Genomic DNA, 25,858 nt, shown 5'->3' with positions numbered 1-25,858 from the left:
GGGCCGCGGCCCGCGCCGAGGGGGCTGGGGGGCCCAGACAAAGGCCCAGTTGGCTGCGCGGCCGGCTCGGGCTCCGGCTAGCTGCGCCCGCGGTCCGGGGGCGGCCCGGGGGTGGGGCCTGGCGCCGCGGGGCGGGGCGGACCGGGGGCGGACCGGGGGCGGGGCCCTGTTCCCGGGGGCGGGGCGGACGGCCGCGAGGGCGGGGCGGGGCGGCCCGCGGGAGAGGTTGGGGCGGCGGGAGCGGGCCGCGCCGTCCCGAGGATTCCGCAGGCTGGCGAGCGGGCGGCTGCGGGCTGACGCCGAGTGAGAGAGGGAGCAGAGCCGGCCGGGCCATGGGACAGCGGGCGGCGGGCGCGCTGCTGCTGGCGCTGCTGCTGCACGGGCGGCTGCTCGCGGTGAGTGTGCGGGGCCGGGGGCGGGGGGTGGGTGGTGGAGGGCGGGAGCGTCCCGGGCCCCGCTCGCTGCGCGAGCCAACTTGGTTGGGACTCTGGCCCGGGAAGGGGGCGCCTGCCAGGGACCCTGGGCGAGCACAGGCCGGCGCCACCCTCCACCGTGGGATGGTTCCGAGAGGCGCCTGGGGAAACCTGCGTGGGGCCGGGGGCGGGGCCGCGTGAGAGCCCGTGGGTAGCCCGGCCACGTTGCTGAGTCTCCAATCGCGCTAGGCATGGCCCGGCCTGCCATTCCTGGGGACCAAGTGGAGAAACTTCGAGCAGGGCGGGAACTTGGCGGGGCAAGGGCACCCTTTTCTGTGCCAGCTTGGAAAGGGGGCACTCACTGGTGATGGGGAGACTATCAATCCTCACCGGAACTTTACCAGCTCGTCTGGCCCCTTTGGGAGCTAGTCACCGGGCAGGCACAAGTAAAACCCATTTCGGACACAACTGAGGTTTGTGTGGAACACCCACGGGCCCTGGAGCCCTACAGCTCAGGACTTGAATCCATCCCTGCTCCTCACCGAGTGGCTTTGTGACCTCGGGCAAGCCCAAAGGGAACTCAAAATGCACATCTCAAAGTGTATACAGCTGGAAGCTGGTTGGCAGGACGGCATGGAAGGCGGTGGAAGTGCCTGGTACTGGACCTAGGTCTGTTTCCTAGCTTTTCTCTTCTGGGGTCCTCAGGTGCAGGGGCGGGCCTGCCACTACAGCCCACTTCCCTGCTCTGAGCTTGGATGGGCCCGTGCAGAGAAAAGGAATGCTTGGCCAGGAGAGGCTCTGAGGACCTGAGTGAACTCGAGAAGGGCGGGGCAGGGTCCGTGGGCAGGCAGCTGGTGGCAGATGTGGGTGGGGGCACATCTGAGGAGCTGGGCCTGCCCTGGTGAACCACAGGGCCTCCCCCACCCTCTTTGAGGTGGTCCTAGGCGGTCCCTGTCCCTGCCCCCTGCCCCCCACCCCCTTCTCAGAGCCAAGAAAGGGACTTTTCTCTAAGCCAGTGTTTACCCAGTGACTGAATCCCTGTCCTCGCCTGGCTAGTTCTGTCTCACCTCTGCCCTCCTGAGTCACTCCTGAACCCCCACCCCAGACCTGACCCCTCAGCTCTCTAGCCCCGCCCACCTAGAACCTCTCCTCCCCCACTCCCCATCTGCACTGGTTCCTTAATCTCCTCTCTCAGCCTCTCACCCCAGCACATCCCGTTGTCCTGTTGCTTCCCATCTTGATCCAGACTTGATCTTTATTTTTCCAAAAAGTAGGCACCAACATAGCACATGGGATGTCTTCCTTTTCTGGAACTCCCCCAGCTCTGCTCCCCTGCTGAGGGGCTCCAGGATGCTGGGTCCTACCATGGCTAGAGTGAGGAGGTGGGCGGAGTTATTTGCTGTGTGCAGGAGGAATTTCCACAGAAATTCCAGATTGCAGCCAATCATCTCACTCACTCAATTCATTCAACATATCTTCATTGAGCAGCATTCCATGACAGTCAGTGGGAGTTTGGGTATTCATTCATTCAGCAGACAGTGCTAAGCACCTACTGTGTACCATGCATCTGGCACTGCACTAGGGGCTGGGGCTTATGGGAGAGCAAGAACAGGCCCTGTCTTTGCTTTCCCAGAACTGAGATTGGTAAACAGGCAGTTCCAATCCTGTGGGATTATAGTCTCCTCAACAACCACACCGAGGTCTTCACTGTCCCACCCCTGGCTAATGATGGAGAGCTGGAAAGAGCTTGGACCCAAGAAGTCTGGATCCCAGCTCTGTAATTTTCTAGCCTGTGATCTGAGGCCATTTCTTTTTCGTGGCCTCAGTTTTCACATCTGTAAAATGGGGTAAGAAGTTTATTACACATTTTCAATGACATCAGATTCCCAGCCCAGTGTCCTAGCAAGCCTTGGGCTCCTCCTCACCCACTGTCCTTTATCTTTTCCGCCCTTTGGTTCACACTACACAAGAGGAAGGTAAGGTGGTCCTTAGGGAGCTCAAGACATCACTGGGGGCAGGAGACAGAGGAAGCAGTGGTCTGTGATTAAGTGTGGGAGTAATTTCAGTTCAGAGGAGGTGGAGAGGCTTGCTGGGGGTGGGGGCCAGGCCTGGGTGACTCAGTGCCTGCCTTGGCCTGCTGATCCCTTTTCTTCCTGCTGGGGCCTTAGCCCTTCCTTTCTTGGGGCCAGCCCTGCCAGGAGACAGGAATCCTGAGAGGGCTGCCATGATTACGGTGTTTTCAGGGCTGAGGAGGGAAGTCACTGAGATACCTGTTTCCTGCCTCGCCTGGGTTTCCGCACTAGGGAGGCTGTGGGCGGATGGGGGTAATGGAGGAGCTGGAGGAGCCTCCCCTTCCCTCAGGGGCAGCACTATCTCAGCCCTCCCCTGGACATAACTGGCTGTCCTGCCCAACCCCCTGCCTCCCTGCCTCCCAGCTCCCAGCCCCCAGCCCCTCTTGCTCTAGACCTGGTTGGGGTGGGGTATGCTTGTGAGTGTGCCTTGGGACTTCTGGAGGGAGGGCCTTAGGCCATAGAGGGAGGTGGAGGTTGGAAGGGGCAGAGATGGACCCCCCCCCATACACTAGGCCCAGCTCCCTATGTCTGGGGAGTAGTGGCCCCCACCTGGCTTGGCCCGGGCCTGTTCTCAGGCTCAGTGCAGGCATGTTGGGATCTGTGGATCTGAGGCGCAGCTGGGGAAAGAGGGTTAGAAGGAAGGTGGCAGAAGATGACTGGGTTCAGAGCTTGGAGTGCTAGGGAGGGAGGTCTTGGGGTGCCAGGCCAGATGATGATAAAATAATATGTACAGTTCACATTTATTGAGTGCCTACTGTTTGTAGACACAAAGTTTCTCAGCAGATTCTCGCATGGACAGTTCACATTTATTGAGTGCCTACTGTTTGTAGACACAAAGTTTCTCAGCAGATTCTCGCATGCCATTCCCCTGTTCGGATCCTCCCTGCATTCCCCCTGCTGCTCAAGATCAGACTCAAGCCCCTGACCTAATATAGCCCACAAGGCCCTTTGGGATCCGGCCTCCCCCGCTCCCTCTCAAAATCTCTCCTCTTGCCAACTTTCCCTTTGCTTACTTACTCTAGCTACACTGGTCTTTGTTTCTCAAATATGCCAAACATACTCCCACCCCAGGGCCTTTGCATCTGCTGTTCCTTCTACCTAGAACGTTTGCTGTCCCTCAGATAGCTACATGACCCTCTGCCTCCCTTCTCTTAAGTCCCTGACTACTCTGCCCACATTCTCTGTCCCCTTAGACTGCTTTATTTTTTTTTTCTTGTTGCTATCTGAAAGTATTTGTTCACTTATTTATCTCTCCCCCTCACCCCCCACCAATTTAAGCTCCACGAGAGCAGGACCTTGTGTGTTCTTGTTCGCTGCTGCTGTACCTTTAGCATCTGGCAGGTAGTAAGTGCTTGGCTAATATATCTGTTGAATGCATTAACCTGTAGCTCCTGATGTGGTCCCCATTCTCTAAGCAGAGGACATCGAGGCACAGAGAGGTTACATAACTTGCCCAGTAGCTCACAGTCACACATCCTTGGTGGTACTGTGAGCCCGGCTTTGAAGGCAGACAAAGCTCTTCTTGCCACTCTGCCTCGTATCCTACTTGCTTATAGCTAGCACTAGATGTGGATAAAACTGTTGTCACTCATGTTGATAAAAGTAAGAACTCAGGTCTGAGGTCGTAGAGAAGCTGCTCTCAGACAAGGAATATCTGGGCCTGGCTTCAGGAACAAAGGTGCTCAGGATGGGTATGCCTTGTCCATCCAACCTCCTAGGGACGCCTGTCCTGGAGGGAGCCTAGAAAGACCTAACTCCAGGGTGGCTATTTGTGGGATCACCTGTTTATTTGTAGTTTTGTTAGTTAATTTCCTCATCAAATATTCCCCGAGGTCCTATAGACAGTTGAATTAATCCTAGGACTTTCAGGCCCAAGGGGGTCAGGCCAGGCCCCACCCTGTGTGGGGTGTGAGGGGGAAGAAAGTTCAGCCAGGGTGCATGGAGCCCTCACTGGTTTCCCCTGGCTGTTCCCTGGGGGCTCAAGGTTTAGGGTGAGTCTGCAGAGGCTCCAATGCTACTTGGCCTTGTGGGGAGACTCTCAGGATGGGGAGTGGGAAGGGCCAGGCAAGATGTGGAGAGATACAGAGCCACGATTCAGAGGCCACTGGGAGGCCAGACATGTAGGTTCTGGACCCTTCACCACTTGGGATGTGTGGGAAGGGCTCTCAGCTCTGGCCCCTGGCCCCCCTCCCTAGTCCATCCCAGCTGGAGAGGTCAGGCTGGAGAATTAATGGGTGAACTTGACTCCATCCCCTAGCAGCTTCCCAAGGATAGGGTGAGCACAGTGCCCTCTCCTCCCAGGGCCCACCCTGGCCTTGCCCCCAACTCCCTTCTTCCAGGAAGAGGAAGGTTGGGCTGAAGATCCTAGCCCTGCTGGAATGTTCCCCGAACCCAAGCCTTGGCCTCTTTAGCCTTGCTGCCCCCTCCTACTCCCAGGGCCCAGCGGGGGCCTGCTGGCCTGCCCCAGCGCCCAGAGCTGGCTGACTGAAACCTTGAAGAATGTGTGGAACTCACTTCGCGGGGAGCCGCCAGCCTCACTGCTGGCGTTGGGTTGGGTCCGTGTCAATAGTGGCCTTGAGAGGGGAGTGGCTTGTGGCTGCTGGGGGTGGCTGGGCTAGGGGCATCATCACGAAAGCCCGAAAGCCCTGAGAACAAGGCGGCTCTTTGAGTCCTGGGAATGTGGGGCCTTCAAGTGTCAGCCGCCCCCAGAACACACCCTCCCCTGTTTTCCCCCACGCCTGCGTGTGCCACAGTTGCAGCGACCTTAGAGCATCCCAGTGGCATCCCTGAGGTGTCCTTAGGAGAGCTCCTGGCTACCTACCAGACAGAGCACTTTCCCTGAGGCACAGAGGAGGGCACCCTGTTTCTCTATTGCTCTGGTTTGTAGGGGGGGCATCTGGGGCACAGAGGTCTGTGATGTGCCGTGAATGAATGAATGGACCGATGATGGGTGTGATTAAATAGTCCATAAGCTAAAGTCCCCTACGGCTGCACATTAGACGTGAAATTCATTCAACAAGTATTTATTGAGTATCTACTAAGTGTCTGACCTTGTTCTAGGTGCTGAGGTCACAGCAGGGAACAAAAGGTCAAATTCCCTTCCCTCACGTTATTTGCTGGAATGTTCCCCGAACCCAAGCCTTGGCCTCTTTAGCCTTGCTGCCCCCTCCTACTCCCAGGGAAGTAATGTCAGATGGCGATAGTGCTTACAAGGAAAGATAAAGCAGGAAAGAGGGTGGAAAGAGCGATGAGGTGTGATCCCCATCAGGGATCAGGGTCAGGAAAAGCCTCTGAGAAGATAATCCTTGGACAGAAGCATCTGAAAGAAGTGAGGGTGTGAAACCTACAGATGCCTGGGGACGGGGCACTCTAGGCAGAGGGAACAGCTAGTGCAAAGGCCCTGGGGGTCTCCGGCATATCTGTGGAAAACAAGGAGGCCCATGTGTTTGGAGCAGGGTGAGTGAGGGGGAGCATGGTCCACGTGCTCAGCCTTAGCCATGGGAAGGCCTTTGGATTGGCTTCTGAGTGAGATGAGAGAGCACTCTAGTTGCTTTGCAGAGAAGAGGATGTGGAGGGTCAAGGGCAAAAGCAAGCAAGCCACGATCCCAGCCAAAGACAAGGGGAACTCACACCAGGGCGATGGAAGTGGGAAGAAGCAGTTGATCCCTGAAGATATTTTGAAGTTAGGGCTGACAAAATTGGCGGATGGCTTGATTGGGTATGGGGTAGGACAGAAAGAGAGGAGTCAGGGAGGTCTCCCCAGTCTGTGGTGTGAGCATCGGAAGTATGGAGCAGACACTAATTAAGATAGGAAAACTTGGGGCACCTGGGTGGCTCAGTGGGTTAAAGCCTCTGCCTTTGGCTGAGGTCATGATCCCAGGGTCCTGGGATTGAGCCCCACATGGGCTCTCTGCTGAGCAGAGATTCTGCTTCCCCCTCTCTGTGCCTGCCTCTCTGCCTACTTATGATCTCGGTCAAATAAATAAATAAAATTTTTTTAAAAAATGGGAAAACTCTGGGAGGCATTGGAGAGGAAGGCCTAGCAATGGGGGCAGCATAGGACCGACTCAGAGCGAGGACAGTCAGCCCCCCCACCCCACCCCCTGACCCCCAGCCAGAGCTGAGACCTCTATGCTGTCCTGTGAATTGGATGCTGGCGGAGTGGGGGGTCTTGCCACATATGGTGCTGCAGGCACGGGCCCCTTAGGACCCCACAGCCCGAGCTCATGTTTGTGTATCTATGTGTTTATTTGGAATGTACTGTCTTCCTCCCAGTCTAGCAGGGAAGCTGCATAAAGACATGGACTCAGATTCTGTTCGTTGCTCTGTGCCTGGTGCTAGGCCACAGTAGACAATAGCTGAACATTGATCGAGTGAATATGTGAATGGCCTTGGGAGAAGTCAGCAGGCCCAGAAGGCCGAACTCCTTGCTGAGGATAGAGAAGGGGCTGCTTTGGCCCCTGGGCAACAGGGGAGCTGTCCTTCCTAGCCTCTGCTCTCTGCTGAGACCTGGAGAATGGGGCCTAAGCTGCGGTGCCCACACTGCTGCCTTCCCCTTGTCTGTTTCCACTCTGGACTCAAAGCCCCTTTCTTGGGCACCACAATCGAGGGAAAGTGTGGGCTCAAAGGGCCCTGCCTTCAAGCCTTAGCTCAGCCCCACCTGGCTGTGTGACCTTGGGTAAGTTGCTTTGTCTGTCTGAGCCTCAGGTCAGAAATTGGGATCATGATGCTGTTTCCCCAGTGTACGCGAGACCCAGAAGTTGCACTTTGCTCGGTGTGTGAAGGGAAATAGGTGTTGGACAAATGGTGGCTGTTCTGCGCGAATTGTTCCTGCTGAGGACAAGGCCAGAGTGATGTTTGACTAAGGGTTCCGAGTGCCCAGCATGCCACACCTTCTGATCAAAACTGCTGCCAGCGACTGACCCAGGACCCCACTTGTGGAATGAATGACCACGCAGATGAAAGCTGTTGCTTCTCTCCTCTCTCGAGCTCCAAGGGCTCTGGCTGTAACAGCCTCTGATCTGTCACTGCCCCCTTCCCCCACTGCAGCCACAGCTGCAGGACAGAGTCCAGCCTTCCACCCTGATTGCTCCTTCCTGCTGGGGGAGCAGGAGGGGGGCACACCCCAGGGTGTGGCTTGGGAAAGGCTCGAGCCTGTGGATGCATTGTCCCCTTCCCAGATGTGTGCAGCTGGTGGGCTCCGAGCAACAAGAGGTGTGGCCAAGTAGCTCCCACAGGGGGGCAGAAAGGATGTTGGCGCATCGTAAGGGGCGTGGCGAGGGGGCTTCCTGGGACCCCATCCCAGCCCTGTCCTCCTTCAGGCCCGAACTGGAGGAGATAAGACCTTGCCCAGGGAGGTCCCGAGGGATCCTCTAGGGTCAGTGGAGCTGCACAGCCCTTACTCTGACCCCTGTGAGCTCGCAGAAAAGCAGCGGGGCAAAGGGAAAGAGATGCACGAGTGTGTGGTAACCGGTCCCTCCACCCTGTGCCTGGGGCTTGGGCTGCTGGGTAGAGACCTGCCCCTTCCCCACGAGGGTGTGTCGCGTCCAGGTGTTTCATTTTCTTGCATCTGGCATCTTTCCCCATCTTTCCCCCAGTCCTAGTCTGTGGGGAGTGGGAGGCAGCCTGGGGCTTGGCAGGGGGAGGACTTCAGAGTGGCCTCGGGTGACCTCACAGATGGTCTCCTGGCATGGGGCTGGGAATTCCCAGCTGCCTCTGGCCCCTTCCCAGCCCACCTCCAGGTCCCTGACCCCACCTCTCCCTTCCCCGCCTTCCCCTGCTCACCCTCTGCTCACCCGCAAGGAGCCAGATCTGGCCCCCACCTCCTGCTGCTGCTGGCCTCCCCTCCTCACCCCAGCTGACTCATCATCCCCTCTCCTTGTTTGGCGGTTCCAGTTTTCAAATAGTTGGGAACTGGGATCATGCCTCTTCTTGGATGCCTCGCTGGGCTGGATGGATTGAAGTTCTGGCTTCATAAATCCTGGCCCCAGCGGCCTCTGTCACTTTGCTTTCTCCCTCTCCTGCTGTTTGCCTTCCTGCGACCCTTGGGCCAGAAGAAACAGAGACCTTGGAGTTTCCTGAGGCCAGACCGGGGTCTTCTCTCAGCCCCGGGACCTCCAGGGGCTCCTCCCCAGGGACCCTAGTTACTGAGATCGTCAGCCAGTGCTCAGCGAGCGCACATGTCTTCTCTTGATTAAAAACTGCCACCCTGTCTTGAGCCAAGCCCCACACGGGGCTCTCTCCCAGCAGGCATTATTGCATATAATCCCAGGAATCTCAAGGTTGGCATTATTTTTGCCATTTTGCAGAGGGGGAAACTGAGGCACAGCAGGGACATGGTTGGCCCAATTCATCCATCTCATATGTGGCACAGCTGGAAGTGGGGTCCAGGTTGTCTGCCTCCAAAGCTGTCATCCCTCCTTCTGTGGATCCAGCCAGCTGGTGTAGAGAGAGGACAGTCAGGGAGGGCCGGCACAGGCAGGACAGGCTACACGGAGGAGGTGGACGGAGCTGGCCTTGGCAGAGGGTACAGCAAACTGTGTATCTGCCATGTGGGCTTATCTCGTTCCGACTTCGAGGGCTTGGGTGCCTTTTGCCCCTTGGCCTCCATCCCAACTTAGTGATAACATTCCCCCAGGAGATGGATTTGGCTTTCCCTGGGACTGAGACCCCTGGGAATGTGGATCTTTCTCAGTCAGGTCCCAAGCTCCTCGTGGGAACTGCACATTTTGCCATTAGGAATTCAGTGAATTTTTGCCAAACGGGGCTCACTCGGAATCAGCCTTGTGCCCACCTCCAACCCGGGGACCTGTGTGGAAGAGAAGAAACAGACCACATGGCCCATTGCGGAGGCATAATCTACACATAAGTCCCAAACTGAGTCATCCTAGCATCCCTGAGCAGTGCAAGAGTCAGGAATTTTCCCATTCATTCATTCATTCATTGCCTGAGGACCTACTGTGTGCTAGACATCGTGCTAGGTGTTTTATCTGCGTTGTCAACTTGCCCATGTGGTTGGGATTCTACCTCCTTTTCCCACGAAAAGCAGCTCCGTGGAGAGCCGTGACTGGCCCAAGATCACACAGCCAGGTGCCGAGGAAGGTGGGAGTGGAATCTGTATCTGTCAGTCCTCCTGGGAGAAGTGAGAGGCAGGGTCCCTCCTCTCCGGGGTCCCTGGGTCTTAGAGAGGCAGATCCCATGAATCAGAAGCACCCAGTGCAACTCACAGTGCAGACAGGAACAGGTTGCCAGGGAAGGAAAAGATGGATTTCGTGCCTGGAAGACCTTGCGGAGGCAACGGGGCCTAAAGAGCCTAGAGGATTTGGCTGGTGGGGGAGGAAGGCATCTGGGGCAAGGGGCCAGAAGTCATCTGTCCCCATTGTCCCGGGATTCACATTATTGTCAAGTGTGTGGGCAGGAAGGCCCAGGCCTGCTGCTGGAGTCATTAACACGAGGAAAAGAATGAAAGGAAGCCACCAAGCTAGCTGAGGTGACATCCATCTTGGGTCCCCACCCTTTACCTGGCCAGGAGGCAGGAGGTCAAGGCCCCTGGCTGCCACTTAGTTGCCAGCCAACTGCTGCCCTCTTTCCTGGGCTTGATTTTTCTATCCACGAAATGGATTCCTTTCTTTCTCTTTGGTCCCCCCGGCAACCCAGAGGAGCGGGAGTGTTGAGATCTTGGAGAAAACCACTGGCTTCCCCTCAAGGGATGGTGGTACTCCATTCTTCAGAACTTCCCCTGTGACCAGTCCCACATCGTCCCTCATTGACACTACCAGTGCCCAGGTGCCAGGCCCTGAATGAGGGAACCAGATGGAGGAGGTGGCTGTTTGCTCCCTTAGACCTCATCTGTCCTTTCCTATGCACATGAGATCCCTTCTGCGGTGGCCTGCCCACATGGGTTTCCCTTGGGGGCCTGCGACTGAGCTAACAACAGGGGAGCCGTCAGTTTTTAGTGACTGAGCATTAGCTTTGGGGGTCATGGGACTCCTATACTCCTCCTGTGTGATCCTGGACAAGTCTCCAACTTCGCTGAGCTTCACGTCCCCCGGAGGCAAAATGGGGCCATTCATTCATCGAGCAAACTTTTATGGAGTGCCAGCCCTAGGCTAGGCCCTGTGTTAGGTATAAACCAGCCAGGGGGTTAATGGAGCTTTATAGTCTGAGAGGGAGGCCTCTCAGAGGCTGGTCCCTATGAGGTGTGGGCCTGAGGGGAGTGGTGTGCAAGAGCAGGTTTTCATGGCCACGTGGCCTCTGGGCGATGATCTGGAGTCTTTGTGACTTAGTCTAAGTCCGCATTTGTTAGTAGTGACTTGGCAGCCTGTTCTCCTTGTGGAAAGAGGGGACCCGGGGACATGGCCCCCCTGGGCTACGGCAGGCGAGAAGACCCATAGGGCTGGAGAAGAGAGCAGGCTGGTTTTGTTGGGCATCTCAGATAAGTTCGCGGGTGTGGAAAGTCACCGGGGTTATTTATGCTGAGCCTGATTAATTTAGGAGAAATGGAAGCCCGGGTGTGGGGCTCTGTAATGTTAGGCTGGATGAAGGGGGTGGGCCTGAAGCTGGAGGGAAAGGGAGGCAGAGACCAGCTCTGGCCTGGATTTGATTTGAAAGGGTTAAGTCAGGCCGGTGTTCTACCTCCTGTGTAGGGGGAGGTGAGGTGGGGAGCAGGGAAGGGATGGCTGGGGCAGGAATGTGTGATAAGATCAAAGCTTTCAGCCTGCCCGGGCCTCACCTTGGTTTCACCTGAGCAACTTAAGGGAATTCTCTCCTAGGAGGAGGAGGAGGCGGGAGAACTCCTGGGGGAGGGGGTTGCAGGTCCCACCCTCCTCCCTTGGGCACTCCAAAAGAGGTCCCGCCCCCCCCATCTTCCAGAAGGCTCAGCTCTTGCCCTGACAGGTGCTGGTAGCCCCAGGGACCACCTTTACTTGGTGCATCCAGACTGGGGTGGGGGGCCTCCCTCTTCACCACCCCTACAGCTTTCTCACCCTGGGGGTTTCTGGCCAGGACTTGGGGAGCTCTTTCAGTGGCCTCTTGGCCCTCCATCCATTAATTCTCCATTTAACTCTGCAGGTTGTACCTAGGGATAGTGTCATGGACAGGAGACACAGCCATGAGTCTTGTCCTGGTTCCATCACTTACTGCTCTGCGTCGCTTGGCGGGTGGCTGAACCTCTCTGAACCTCGTCTGTCAGCTGGGAGTGGCAATACCTTCTTGGTGGGATTTTGGGGGAAGACAAGAGATCATGTAAATCTCCTACAGCCAAAAGAGACCGTCGACAAATAACAGGAACCACTCTTTTGTGGTTTTCTTTTGCCCCCTTTGAAGATGACCCCTGACCGTAGGTAAAACATGGAAGATGACTTGGCCGTAGGTAAACATGGAGGCTCCGTTTTGTCCTGCCCACTCCTCCCCTGCCCTCTGAGAAGGTCCCAAGCCCCAGAGTCCATCCTTCTGTCCAGCACTCTTCCCTATGGGTCTTCACAGTGTTGAAGGGGAGCGGGGCAGGACAGGTTGTAAGGGAAGAGGGGGCCTGGACTCTTGTAAATGCCCCCAGGGCATTAGCCGGGCCACCTGTCCTAGTGACACCAGGTTCAGCTTAACTGGCCAGCTCGAGTCAGCCAGGTGGTCCAGGCCACCCCCTGGAGAATCGGGCCCCTCTGTGCCCCAGCCTCTACCCGGGCTCCTGCCTCCGCTCAGTGCCTTGGTTCTGCTACGGTTAATGATTATTCTGGGCAGCAGGGGACGGGGAGGCCCGCCCTCTCAGCGCCTTAACCACTGGTTGCACCCGAGGTATGTTAGCAAGCGGCTTGGGTGTTCCCTGCTTTAATGTGGCAGCCCAGCTCTGAGGCACGTGGAGGGGGGTTGGAGGGGGGACCAGGCAGTAGGGTCTTAGAGTCACAGATTGACAGGCCAGCCTGTGCCCCTGGGGCCCAGGCTTAGGGCCCATAGGATCTGGGTGAAATGTGAGGTAGGCATCATAGGCCCCTGTGCTTTGGTGCCAACTGTGTCCGTACAGTCACACATCAGGTGAGCAAGGCCCCCAGCCCAGAAGAAGCCTTGTGCTCTTCCTCACCCAGGCTCAGACGCTACCCTCCCCCCCGGCTGGGGAGTCCCAGCTGGAAGGCTATGTGAGGGTTAGGGCTTTGGGGCAGCTGGGCTTGGCTTCTGACCCCCACTCTGGTACCTGGGGCTGTGTGACCCTGGGCATGTCACTTTACCTTTCCGAGTACCGATGTCCTCGTCTGAAACGAGAGAGTACTAATGCCTACTTTGTGGGTGTCTGCGAGCCAACGGGTGGAGAGTATGTAGCTCGTAATTAATAGCTGGGGAAGGGAAGAAATTATTACTGTTGTAGTTTTTGTTATTAGGAGAAAGTGAAAGTTGAACCTTGGTCCTTGGTAAAACCAGGGCAGCCTTGGCCCATGGGTGTTGGGCCCATGGCTGGGGGATCTGGGAGGAGGGGGAGGTCCCAGGAACTTGTTTGAAGAGGACATGTATGAGAAGGCTGGCTGGCTGGAGAGAACAGGGCTCTGGCAGGCTCTCTGGGTCTCCCCCAGGCCTCCTCGGTGCCCCCCCTTCCCAAGCTCCTGGGTCCTGAGGTTGGTGCAGGCAAAGTGGGGGAGGAGGGAGAAGCGTTTATTTTGATAACATTAGGGCATATTCCCCCACTGGCAGCTGCTATTTTGAGAGCCCCGGAGAGCAGGGGCTATGGTTAAATTAGGTAATGTTGCTCCAGAAGGAATGTGTGAAGCCGCGGGGCCGAGGCCTCGGTGAGAGGACAGTGGGTTCGCGCCATATAAAATTAACTGCAACTTGGAGAAGAGCGGCTCGGGCCACTTTATAAGGCGATGGAAGGGGGAGGCCTTGCGGGGAGTGGAGGTGATCGCCCAGGACCTCGTTTGGGGGCATCTGGGCCCGTGCCCAGAGGCCTGGTGGGCCCAGCAGGGGCTGGCGATGTGGCTGGAGGGGTAGGGCTGCTGTGTGCTCAGCCCTGTGCCTCTGGCTGCTGCTCCAGGCGGGTGGGGCCTGGGGTGACGTGATGCATGGGGAAGACGTATCCGCAGACTTGGCCGTGAATCCTGCTTCTGCCTCCTTCTAGCCTTCTGTACTTGGGCAAGTCGCTGGAAGCAAACCTCAGTATTCTCAGTGGTGAAAATGGTTCCGGCCCCCTGGAGATGTTTCTTAAGGACTGAATCTCTAGAAAAAAAAGCAGAGCTAACTTTTGTTATAACCGATGCAAGGTGGTGTTCTGACTCTGGGGATGGTCCACACACCAGCCGCTGGGCCTCACTCACACCTACTGAGTCAGTGCAGGTGTGCTAGCCGGATTCCCAAGAGACCCCCTAGGATTCCTATTCATAGGGAAGCTGGTCTCATTTTTTTTTTTTTTAAGATTTATTTATTTGACAGACAGAGAGATCACAAATGGGCAGAGAGGCAGGCAGAGAGAGAGAGGGAGAAGCAGACTCCCCGCCGAGCAGAGAGCCCGATGCGGGGCTCGATCCCAGGACCCTGAGATCATGACCTGAGCCAAAGGCAGAGGCTTAACCCACTGAGCCACCCAAGTGTCCCATGCTGGTTTCATTTTATCTTGAACACCACCCCTGTGATGTGGGAATTGCTGTCATCTGTTGCAAAAACTGAGGTGTGGAGAGATGGCCGGCATAGAAGCTCCATCCATATTCATTTTCTTTCCCAATTCTGCCCCTTCTGCCCCCCCCGCCCCTCTTTTGGGCTGGGCCAGGGCTGAGGAGAGGTACATCAAAGTTCCTGGCAGGACTGGAGAAAGTCAAGAGTATCACCTGCCTTTGCGATTTAATTAGACTCTCTTATTTCCGTGCACCACTGGGGTCAGCACAGCTGGACAGAGGTCACTCCAAAGTCATTCCATAAGGGCTTCTCTACCGATCTACTCACGTGCCCTGTGGTACGGACAGTGGCCACTGCCTGACGGGTCAGGGGATCAGAGCAGGGGCTGCTCGGGGTCACCCTGTGTATTCCTGGTACATTTGAGACTGAGTGCATCTAGCAGCAAGTATTTTGAGGAACACTTACTATGTGCCCAGCCCTGGGGAAGCATCCTAAATTTTCCCCAGTTCTACAGACTCTTTATTTTCCAGAAATAAAAATGTTACTATTTATTTCTCTACCGCTTATCCCATGCCACACACTTGCACTATCTCTTTCATCTATTAAATACCATGGCCTGTTTCTTCTTCTTCTATAAAATGAGGATGGTAATAATAACACCGAGCTCATAGGGTTGTTACGAAGATAACATCTGTCAAGTGCCTGGCACATAGGGTTTGTTAAATACATATAATAAGTACAAATAATCTCCCAACAAAGCCGGGCCTATTGCTGCCTTCCATTTGACAGAGGTGCAAACTGAGGTCCAGAGTAAGAAGGATACTTTCCCATTGGGATTGCAGGAGAGGAGGGCAGAGCCCTAAAAAATTGAGTCCCTAAATTTCTGAGTCACTATTATAATGCAACTCACTTTGGTATATGCTGGTTTCTTATCCACTAGTTGCTGCTCAACAGTGGGACATATCTTAAGGTTAAAATATACGTAAAGGATGAGAAAACCCGTCCTGGTGCTTGTTCCCAAGGAACATTGGTTCCAGCAGGAGAGTAGAGACATTTACTCAAATGGCTGTAATTAAGACCAAATCTCTAGCCCTGTCAAAGGTAGGAATTAAGTTCTGTGGATACGTGGGGGTGGGGGGAAGATGTCTTTGTGGGGGGTTCCAAAAGACTTCAGAGTGGAGATGGTAATTTAGCAAAGCCTTGAAGGACCAACGAGTAGATTAGATTGGGAGGCATAGGAACAGCATTCTAGGAGGAGGGAACAGCCTTCACAAAGGCCTAGAGGCAGGAAATGTGCCCTGTGAAAGCCAGTGCCATTCAGGGGTCTGGGGCTGTGTGGCATCTGCAGCGATAAGGCCTGGAAGGCCAAGTCCAGCTTTCTTGTTATTGAAGATATCCATTTTTTCTCGAACACTGGCTCCTTAGCCAGCAGGGATCATTCCATCATCATTTTCACTTTTCTTCATGTCAAGAAATCAAAGACTTTATAAATGGCTTGTCTGAGCTTCTGGTCAACGTGTGATAACGGGCCTAGCTCACAGAATTCAAGCCAAAAGCAAGAGACTTGATGCCCTGATTAACTGGGTAGCCTGATCGCCTACACATGTACAATTTCCGTGAGTCTTTTCCGGCATTGACAATAACCCTGGGTGGGGAGCCCAGCGGAAAGGCCAGGCCTGGGTTCTGGTTTCCCCTCTGTGGCTTGCCAGCTGTGTGGTTTTGGGCAAGCCTCAGTTTCCTCCTTTGCGGGGCAGAGACAGCTCTCCCTCCAGGCTTGCTTTGAAGGATTGGTGATGGTATGATCTGCGCTGCCCAGTAAGATGGCCCTAGCCACAGGTGATGCCTTAATAAGTCTAAGATTTAGTTAAATAAAATAGTTTTCAATAAAAAATCTCGTTTCTCCTTTGCCTCAGCACATTTCAGGTGCTCGGTAACCACAGGTGGCTCATGGCTACCTCACTGGACAGGGTAAACAGAACATTTCCATCACTGCAGAAGGTTCTATTGGGTGGCCTTGTGCACTAGGTAAGGGGGGCTATTGTTACTGTTACTGGTTCCCCATCCCAGCTTGGAGCCCCCCAGGCTGTGGAGGCTGGAGAGACCCCTGAGCCTTGACAGAGGTGGACAGGTTTTTCCATCTGTGCCTTCCCTACTTTCTCCTCAGCTCCCAGGGAGCTCTCCCTGTCCCTCCCCTGACCACCCGTAATGGTAAAAAGGCTCCCCTTCCCCCTTAATTTCCCACCCACTCCCCTCAGCTGCCTCTGCAGATCTGCCTGTTCAGCTGCTGGCATCTGGAATGTCCATGTCCAGCCTCTTAGATTCCCACTGCCATTCCTGGGGCATGGAGGTGCGCGCGGAGGCCTCCCCTGGCAGTCCCCTGCTCCCAATGGAGGTGCCTGGGCCCCTCTCGGCAGGACGGAGATGATGGTTTGTTGTGACGGGGGCAGTGGGCAGCCTGCCCGCTCTAACACTCCCGTATCTGGGCGCCAAGCATGTTGTTTGCACTTGGCCAGGCCTCAGGGTCTGGCCCAGTGCCCTCGAGGGCTGGCCTAGTTTATCACCCTTGGTCACAAAGGCAGATCGTGGGCCTCCGCCTGGTCAGGACACCAGGAGCTGTTCCTGGGCTGGGTCCTGGGTATGAGGGGCACATCTAGAGCTGGAGGGCAGGGCCAATTCCCGGCTGCAGCTGGCCCGTGGGTGCTGAGTGGGGACAAGGCCCGGGCAGGCATAGGCAGGGCGGACACTGTTGGGGGCCAGGCAGGAGGTCACCCTGGGCAGTTCAGGTTGGTAGGATCTCCACAGGGCATTTACACCTGTCTAGGGAGGAGCTCGGGGTCACCTCTGATTATCACGTTCTGTCCTCCCCCTCCCATTGGCCCCTTTCCTCATCACCCGGGGAAGTGGACAAGCAGGCCTCTCAGGCCCACGAGTGCGGAGGCCACTGAGGCCCAACAAGGAGGTGTGACGCCTCCACAGCGTCAACCACTGTCTAGACGCTCTACACAGCCAGTCTAGAGCAGCTGGGACTCTGGCTTGGACACCTCACGTGCTTTTCCCCATCCTGCCCCTCTCCGTGGGAGCTCTGGGGATGGTAGTAGCCCCTGGATATCTTGCTGAGAAAGATGGTTGGAATCCTGGCCCTGCCACTTTTTCCATGACCTTGGGCAAGCCTCTCGGAGCCTCCTCCTGGGCCTCATCCGGGGAATGGGGATACTAATGATACCTCATTCTCAGGGCGGTTGTAAAGGTTAGGCAACCGGCCCTCTGGCTGTTTTCAGAACATTCTAAGGATACTCCTGCCTTGGGGCCTAGACAGCCACGACTCCCTGTCCCCAGAGTGCCCTTCGCCTGTGCTCTAGTTTTCGTCACATCGCAGTCCCCTTCCCTAACTGGCCTGTGTAAAACCGGGGCCTCACCACGGCAGTCCTGGTCCTCCTCGCCCTGCTGTGTTTTTCTTCACAGCCCTCTCTCCCTTTGACAACTAACAGTTTATGGTCCCGTCGAGTCCCCAGTCAAGTGTCACCTCCATGAGGGCAGAAAACACACGAGCGTGGCTCGTGATACCCACGCACGTTGACAGTTACTGGCTCCCTCCCCTCCTCTTCCGGGTCCTTCTGATCACAGCCGTTTCTCGGGCCCTGGCTCCAGGCCAGGCCCTGTGCTCCGTGAGTTTCACAGGGTCCCCGTGACAGCTTTGGCAGGAGGTGCTGCGGTGACTCGCCCGAGGCAAGCCAGCTGGAAAGTGGCAGAGCCGGGCTTCCAGCTGGGTTGGTCCTGCCCGAAGCTCCCGCTCCCACTGCACCGCTTTCTGGGTTGGGCTAACAAGATCAGAACTTTTACCCAGATTTGGAGTGCAGGATCTCCGTTTGTCAGGAGTGAATGGATCAGATTTAAGGGGGGGGCTCTCCGTCTTTTGGGGTGCCCCTCCCAGCCCTCTCTTCTCCTGTGGTTGGTCAAGTACAGCCGTTCCCACTGCCCTAGAATGGCAGGTACCCTTTGGCTGGGGAGCCCCAGAGGTCAACTGGAAACCCCAGGGATAGGGTAGGGACCCCAGGGTGAGGGGTGGTTCAGGTCCTGGGCTGTCCCTTGGCTGTCTGGGGGCCAGTGGACAGGGTGTTCACGCAGGCAGCAGACATTCCTGGTCGGAGGTGGCGGACAGCGGGAGATTTACCATTTCCGGTAACCCGAGTCCCTGGGAGATTGAGTTCTCCCTGCCAAGGACGTGCACCCTTGGCTTGCCAGCCCTTCCTGCCCTTGCCTCGGCCTTGGTCTGCCTGGGGCTGAGGACCTGTTGGAGGGAGCTGCTGAAAGTCCCAGAGGTTGAGAGAGTAGGGGTCTCAGGCCTTGATCAGCCCCTGACAAAGCCCCAGCCTGATGCCACCCTCCCAGAGCCCTCCTCTGTGGAGCCCCACACCCCAGCCTTGGGGACGAGGGGGAAGGAGGTGACATGATGGAAGGAGAAGGGCGCTGGGTTAGGAGCCAGAGACCTGGGTCCTGGGTCTGCCTCTGCCATCAGCTTGCTAGGATTTCTCTTCTTGGAGCCCCCGCAGCCTGAGTACCCAGCTCTTCTTCTAAGTACTCTACATACACCATCCATCTTATCCTTACAACAACAGTTGGGGGGTGGGGGACGGTCACTAAAATGAAGGTGGAAAGTCCCCCAATGGGCAGGGTCACAGAATGGGATTTGAACTCAGACTCTTCAGCACTGGCTGGTCTTCCTTGATACCCTTGCTTGCCTTCTCTGAGCTCTTTTTTTGCTTCCCCTCCCAATAAGTGAGGGCTTTGGGCTAGGTGATCCCTTCCAGCCCTGGCAGAACAGGACCCAGGAATCTGTTGGAAGGCTTCCCAGGCACAGTTCGTTTGAGCCTTACCTCGCCTATGGTGGATTGCGGGGCAGGGGGGTGCGGTGGGAGCAGAGCAGGAATTATTTTTCCCTGGGGGTTTCTGGAGAGCTCATTATCTGGGCCTGTAAGCCCTTGGATGAGGGGGTGGGGGTAGGAGGGGAGGAAAGGGAGAAGGTGACAGGTTGTCCTGTTAAATCTTCACAGCAGTCTTAAAGGTGGTCATTTTTATTCCTATTCTACAGATTGGAAAACAGAGGCTCAGAGGGGTCAAGGGATTTGCCCAGGGCTACACAGCTAGGAAGTTGCCAGCCTAGGGCGTCCTGTCAGCTCCAAGTGGTTTGGGGTGGCATGTGACCAACACACATTTCCTAAGATGGCTTTCTTTGATTTATTAATACAATAAAAATAGTAGTCTTCCCAAAAAAAACCGTGAACATGCCCCAGGCTTTAAATACCTATACATCCAAACTACATCTCCCAGGCTGCCTCTGACACCTGGACACGGCCCAGGGATCCTTTGTTAAGCTGCTTCTCCACATACGCCTCGGAAAATATGGCCAGGCATAATTACAGGGATGCAAGAGTTCAGAGGAGCTGGGCCACGTGGGCTGGAACAAACTGGAAAGGGTTGGCACTGTGCTGGGAGCTGAGGGGCCTAGGGTGGAGCCAGGCAAGGCCAGGTTCACAGGCTCCAAAAAGCCTCCCTGAAGGGCTTGCCACCCTGGACATTTGCCAGGAACACCATGGGGCCTCTCCCGGGACCCCTTGCCCACTCGGCCCTGCCCATCCACCCCTCCCAACGGGGCATCAACCAGTCCCCAGCTAAGGCATCTTGGGCCCACAGACCTTTGCTCCAGTCCCTCCCCCTCCCCCCTGACTTCCCCAGGAACTGGGTAAAGGGCTGCAGGAATGAGGCCTGCATCCTGGCCAGTGGGCCCAGCAGGGCCAGGGACCCTGGGATTTGAACGGTTGGCAGCAAGAGGACTGAGATGACCCCAGCCAGCCTGCTCCTACCCCCCTCCTGCTGTGGGGCCCTTGGCCCTGAGGCCCCAGCAGCTGTCAGCAGGAAAGGGTGACAGAAGAGGGCCAGAGGTGACTTTTCAGCCCGCCCCTTCTCCCCCTGCTTGGACCAGGCCCAGAATTCTTACCAGCTGTTGTCAGCAGCTGCTGAGCTTTGTTCCAGAGCCAGCCCTGGGCACCCCCCGCCCCCGGCCTCTGAAGGACATCTTCCCACCCTCTTTCGTAGCCACTGCCCCTGGGGAGGGGTCGGGTCTAATGTGGGTGACATGGTCACATTCCAGGGTTCCTTTGATCCTATGAACACACAAAGAAATAGGAATTAATGCCCCCATTTTATGGAAGAGAAAATAGATCCAGAGAGGCCAAGAGGCTTCCTTGAAATCACACAGCTACTGCATGGCTGAATCTAGGATCCTCGCTCTGGACTCAGTGTCCACCCCATGGCCTTTCTTCGGAGTATGTTGTGCAGAACGGTAGAAACTTCTTGAGGTTCCTGGGTCTGACTATCATCTTGGCTACTTAGTAGTTTCAGGACCCGAGGCAGGATCCTTTTTTTTTTTTTTTTTTTAATTTATTTAAGTAATCTCTGTAGCCAACATGGGGCTCAAACTCACAACCCTGAGATCCCAAGTTGCACCCTCCACCGACTGAGCCAGCCAGGCACCCTTCCAGGCAACTCCTTAACCACTTGTAGTGGAACGCTCATGTTCTTGCTTATAAAATAAGAATAGGATCTACCTCTTAGGATTATTGAACAAATTACATGAGAGCATCAATGTTAAGTACTTAGCCTAAGTCCTGGAGTGTTCTAAGGACCCAAAATGAGATCTGGCATTGTTATCGTGGCTCTTTGGGCACTCCAGACACATTGCACAAATACATATATTGGTTAATAAATGTTTATTTGGTACCTACTGTGTGCCAGGTGCTAGAAAAAGAGCAGTGACAAAATAAACAAAATCACCGCCCCTGCTTACATTCTGTCCCACGCAGTGCTGGGGAGACACAGCTTCATTTTAACCACAGAAGCCGCCAAGCTCTTGTACACACACTGCCGTATTAGCCACATTTTCAGATGAGAAAATGGACCGAGACCAGTGGCAAAGCAGAGCCCAGGACCCAGCTCTCCCGAGGGTCTTGGGCAGTGGCCCTGAGGGCTTCCTGGAGGAGGGGGCACTTGCACTGCCTCTCTCAGGGCCTCAAGGACTGGCAGGAGAGGTTGGGATGTGGCTACCACAGTCTGGGCAGCAACAATTTCAGGAAGGTCTTGCCTAGGTCAAGGCCTCTTGTTCCCCAGGGAAGCGGTCCAGCCAGAGCTTTAAATACCCCCATGCAGCCCAGAATAGCCCCCATTGTCTTGGCCTGCAGCTGGGGGACCGTGGAGGATGCTGAGGGGAGGCCGATCCTGGAGCAGGAGGACGTCTTCCCTATATGGTAGGGCTGGTGTTTCTGGGAAGACTTTTCCATTTGGCTCCTGCAAGAAAGCCTGCAGGAGGGAAGGGCGGAACACTGCCTGGTTCTGCGTGAGCAACGTGCTGGCTGGCGGGGGAGCTCTGTGGGTGGGGGACTCCCAGGGAGGGCTGTGTGTCTGAGTGAAGGTGCTCCTTTGTGTGCCAGGGTTGTGTGTGCATTGGCCCACTGTGTGCCCTCCACTGTGGGCAGGCCTAGCCATGTCCCCTGCCCGGGGCCTCTTGGCACCCTCTGGTGCTCTGGCTATTTTGGGCACTGGCTGTGTTCAGGTTTGGGGAGGGATGGGTAGTCCTGCCCAGGGCCAGGGATGCTGGGGGACACACTCTGGACGGCCGTTCCAGCCTCCTGGATCTTTGATGGCTATAGCCTCTGCCCCGGACTTCAGCCTCGATGGGTCACAGTCAGTGGACCCCTATGGGATGCCAGCCCCACTGGCAAGGGCAAAGAAGAGCACCAGATAATCCTTGCCCTTGGGACGTTCCCTGCTCTCAGTATCAGGAATAGTTGTGCTTCCTCTAAGCAACGGGTTTATTTTGACCTCACTGGGACACAGAGTCTAGGGACTGGTCAGGTTTCCTTCCTCCCATTGGCCACTGGAAAGCTCAGAGCCAAATGAATGGGTGCTTTCCCAGACCTCCAGAACTTGGCACGTATTCTCTATCTACTCACCGCACTCTAGACTGTCTGTCTGCTTTAGTGAGCTTCTGTTATGTGCGTGTAGTTCATTCTCTCCTGCCCTTCTGGGTGCGTCTTTGTAGGCTGCTTTGAGTTTTTCTGGAAGAGGGAGGTGATGATGGTGATGATGGTGACTCCGCTCTGGGCAGTCAGTCCCCTGCAGACGGATGCTTAAGGCTTGGTTCTCACTTTGGGATTCCCTCTGCCAGCCCCTCCCTCTTTGCTGGTGGAAGTCATAGCCTAGAATTCTAGAAACCTAAAATTTCAGGATGTCAGTGTCCTCGAATGTCAAAGCCAGAAGGAATCTTTGGCATCATCTACGTTGAGAGCTTTCAAACTTATTATTGAGCAGCGAAACCCTTATGCCAATCAAAATAATAGTATTTTGGTTAAATTCTGCAATATTTTGATAAGTAACAACAAACACAGGACATTTGCCATGGGCTAGTGCTATTTGTAGCTTTTGACATTTTTATCTCATCCTTACAACAGTCGCATGAGGTAGATACTGTTAATATGAACTTTTGTGCCCATTTTACAGATGAGGAACAGAGGCACAGAGGGGTAAAGGGACCTGCTCTCAGCTAACCAGGGGTTACACCAGAGGGACTATGCAGAAGGTCGTCATGTAAAATGGGAAAGGGTGGGTATGTTTTCACTGAATCAAGTATTTGAGAGAGGGGACCCACATTCTCTGTCCCTCTACCCTGGGCAACCCACTTTCTGAGTTGTCCCCCAAGGCTGCTGAGACCCAAGACTGGAAAGCAGTGATCTAGGCCAGCTTCATCATCTGACAGAGGGAACCTGAGGCCTAGAGAGGGGAAGGGGCTTAATCCAGACAGTGGGCTGAGCCGGAAGCCCTTTCTCAGCCCCTCCTAGCCTGCTCTGCCCCTGGAAGAGCCCAGCAGCTAAACCTCCCCTTAGAACATTCAGCTCCCCGTCTCTTGTGGGCACAGGGATCCTCTGACCTTCTGCATGGTCCTAAGGGACCAGGAGCTACCAGACATGGGGCCACCCTCTCTGTGTCCCCTCAAACAGGACTCCTCTCCTGAGAGGGCAGGCTGATGGCCAGGGAGGAAAGGGGCAGGTTCCATCTCGCTTTTCTTAGACTCTGACAGTGTTTCTCCCCAAGGAGAGGACATACCCCCACTTCCGGTTGCCTGGCCTGCCTTTCCTCCATCAGCCCTTTATTGCATGGGGCCTTGGAGCTTTCTGTCTTCAAGAGCTCCCTTTTGGGGGCGCCTGGGTGGCTCAGTGAGTTAAGCCGCTGCCTTCGGCTCAGGTCATGATCTCAGGGTCCTGGGATCTAGCCCCGCATCGGGCTCTCTGCTCAGCAGGGGTCCTGCTTCCCTTCCTCTCTATCTGCCTGCTTCTCTGCCTACTTGTGATCTCTGTCTGTCAAATAAATAAATAAAACCTTTAAAAAAAAAAAAAAAAAGAGCTCCCTTTTGGTGCTTCCAGTATGTGCTCTGTGGAACCCTAGTGCCATGAGCATAAAAAAAGGGTTCCAAGTTAAGCAAGTTTGAGAAACAGTAAATAGTCACCCCCTTCCCTCTTCAGGGTGCTGAGGACACTGAGGACTCAGGGAACCAGCCCAGCTTTGTATAACTAGCCTTTCCCAGATAGGTTGGAATGCAGGACCCTCCTGCCGTGTCCAGAGTTACTGTGCCTTGGAATGGACATTAGTCATGAGGAAAGGGGACAGGGGCACTTCAAAAGGAAGGAAGGGGCCCTTCCTTTTATTTCCAGCTCTGTTGCCCTCCCCACCCACCCCCGCCCCAGGCCTGTCTTCAGTCATGGGCTTGGCCCTTCCTCCCCATCGAGGAAGCAGATGAGGAAAACCCAGGGGGGCAGGGGGAGCTGGCCTCCTTGGCCGCAAAGAGCAGCCATTCCAGCCTGTTTTTTCCTGTTGCTGATGGCTACGGGAGCGAACGGGACCAGAGTCCCTGAGGCCTGGCAGCCCGGCTGGCCTGGTGCAAGGCCCTCGAGCAGGAGCCATGCCCTGCTGACCTCTAAGACCCTCACCCGTTCCCTGGGATGCTGGTTTGGGCAGGGAGCAGGTCTCTGCTCAGTGCCCAAGGGCAGAGTCTTGTCCCCTCAGAAATGGGCCCCTTGGCCAGAGGCCTCAGGCGTCAGAGATGGTAGGAGGAGGGCTCCGGGACTACAGTGTTCCTGGTTGGGAACCGGGGAGGGGTCTGGCTCCCAGCCTTGGCTCTTCCAGTTCTGGGATTCTGGGTAAGTCATCTTCCTAAGACTCAGTCTCTTCATGTATAAACTCCATCCATTCATTAACTTAGAAAGAGCTAGTGAGCAGCCACTCGGTGCCGGGTACTTGTAGGTACTAGGGATATGGACAAAGCCACTGCTTTTGGGGAGCTGATGTTCTGGTGGGGGTGACAGATGATAAACAGGTAAACATGTAAACAAACACAGGTAGAATGTAGGTGGTGAGGTGCTGTGAAGCAGGGCAAGGGAAGTAACAGAGAGCTGACTAGTAGATTCTGGACCTGGGTTGTGGTCTGGGTCTCTGTAAAGGTGACATGTGAGCAGAAACAAGAGGAACAGCTGGGGGCGGTGTTCCAGGTAGAGAATGTAGCAAGTGCAAAGGCCCTGAGGTAGAGAGAGTTAGGTGTGTTTGAAACCCATTGAGATAAGCATGGCAGGGAGTACGGAGAGCACAGCAGGGGATGAGGGTGAAGAGGTGTGTGTAGGTTGTGTGTGTGTGTGTGTGTGTGTGTGTATGTCACACAGAACCTGGTTACCCATAATAAAGACATTTCTTCTCATCCTTTGGAGAATCAGGAGTAGTGGAAAGGCCGAGCCCATTAGGTTCAGGAGGTGGTCCTTATTTTAAGTAGTGTCTCATTTCAACACAAATTTGTGGAACCTTCCACCCTCCCCCATCCTCCCATAAGCCTGGCACTGTGCTAGGGGCTTCATTCATGAAATCTGTGGGCAGCGACCCCAGAGAGAATAGGCTGGCCCAGACAGGTTGGTGTCTTGAAGGCCCACAGACACTCCTATACTCCCAGGTGCCAGAGAATCTGAGAACCAGCCTGGGCTGCAGGCAGGAGGCAGGCACGTGAACACCGCAGGCGCTGTTGGCACCAGTGGTGCTTGGCAGATAATGTTCAAGCCCTGGGGACCTTCTTGCTGGGCGGCCAGGCCTGGAAGCCATTCCTACTTGCCTCCCCCACCGCCAAGGCAGCACCTGGCTCTCTGGTGCGCAGGGGGGTGAATGGGGGGAGCATTTCCCAGCGACTTCCTCCTGCTTCCCTCTAGGCTAACAGGCAGCTCAGTCAGCGCTGGGAGGAGGCTCGCTCTTGGGGTGTCTGTGGGGTAGGAGGAGAGTACAGGGACTCCGGAAGGACTGAAGGACTTGGGCTCTGTGACTAACACCATGACATCAGCGTAGTCAAGGGATACTGTTCTTTTTTGGGACAAGCCCATTTAGGGCTGGTCCCTTAACCATGCTGTGCCCTCTCCCACCTCTGGGCCTTTGCACTTGCTGCATCCTCTACATGGGACATGTGCTTTTCCTTCTGCCTAGTGCACACACTCTGCCCTTTCACCACCCTATTTAGGTGAGGCCATCTTTCAGATCCAGCTGAATTGTCCTGTCCCCTGGGAAAACCTCCCCAAACTCCCACCTGCCTCGATTAGTGAGGGGACTCTCCTCTGGGCCCTCCCGGCACCCTGTCCTTCCTCTGTAGAGCCCTTCCCACACCATGTCCATATCACTTGGTTTAATGCTGTATCTCCCTTAGGAACA

At 55.6% G+C, this 25,858-nt stretch overlaps 1 protein-coding gene across 2 annotated transcripts in view; it reads left to right on the top strand.

Annotated features, from left to right (window-relative positions):
- The first annotated feature begins 235 nt into the window (after positions 1–235).
- HSPG2 (heparan sulfate proteoglycan 2) overlaps positions 236–25,858 on the top strand; it is a 99,103-nt gene continuing 73,480 nt past the window's right edge. For both annotated transcript variants that reach the window (XM_044237388.1, XM_044237387.1), the window contains exon 1: positions 236–395. In XM_044237388.1, coding sequence (XP_044093323.1) covers positions 333–395 — 63 coding nt within the window. In that variant the 5' untranslated portion in view covers positions 236–332. The remainder of the gene's footprint in view (positions 396–25,858) is intronic.

The sequence above is a fragment of the Neovison vison genome, chromosome 2, assembly GCF_020171115.1.
Source record: "Neovison vison isolate M4711 chromosome 2, ASM_NN_V1, whole genome shotgun sequence".
NCBI lineage: Eukaryota > Metazoa > Chordata > Mammalia > Carnivora > Mustelidae > Neogale > Neogale vison.
Note: the sequence above shows the minus strand (reverse complement) of the source record. Positions and strands in the feature narration are given on the sequence as shown.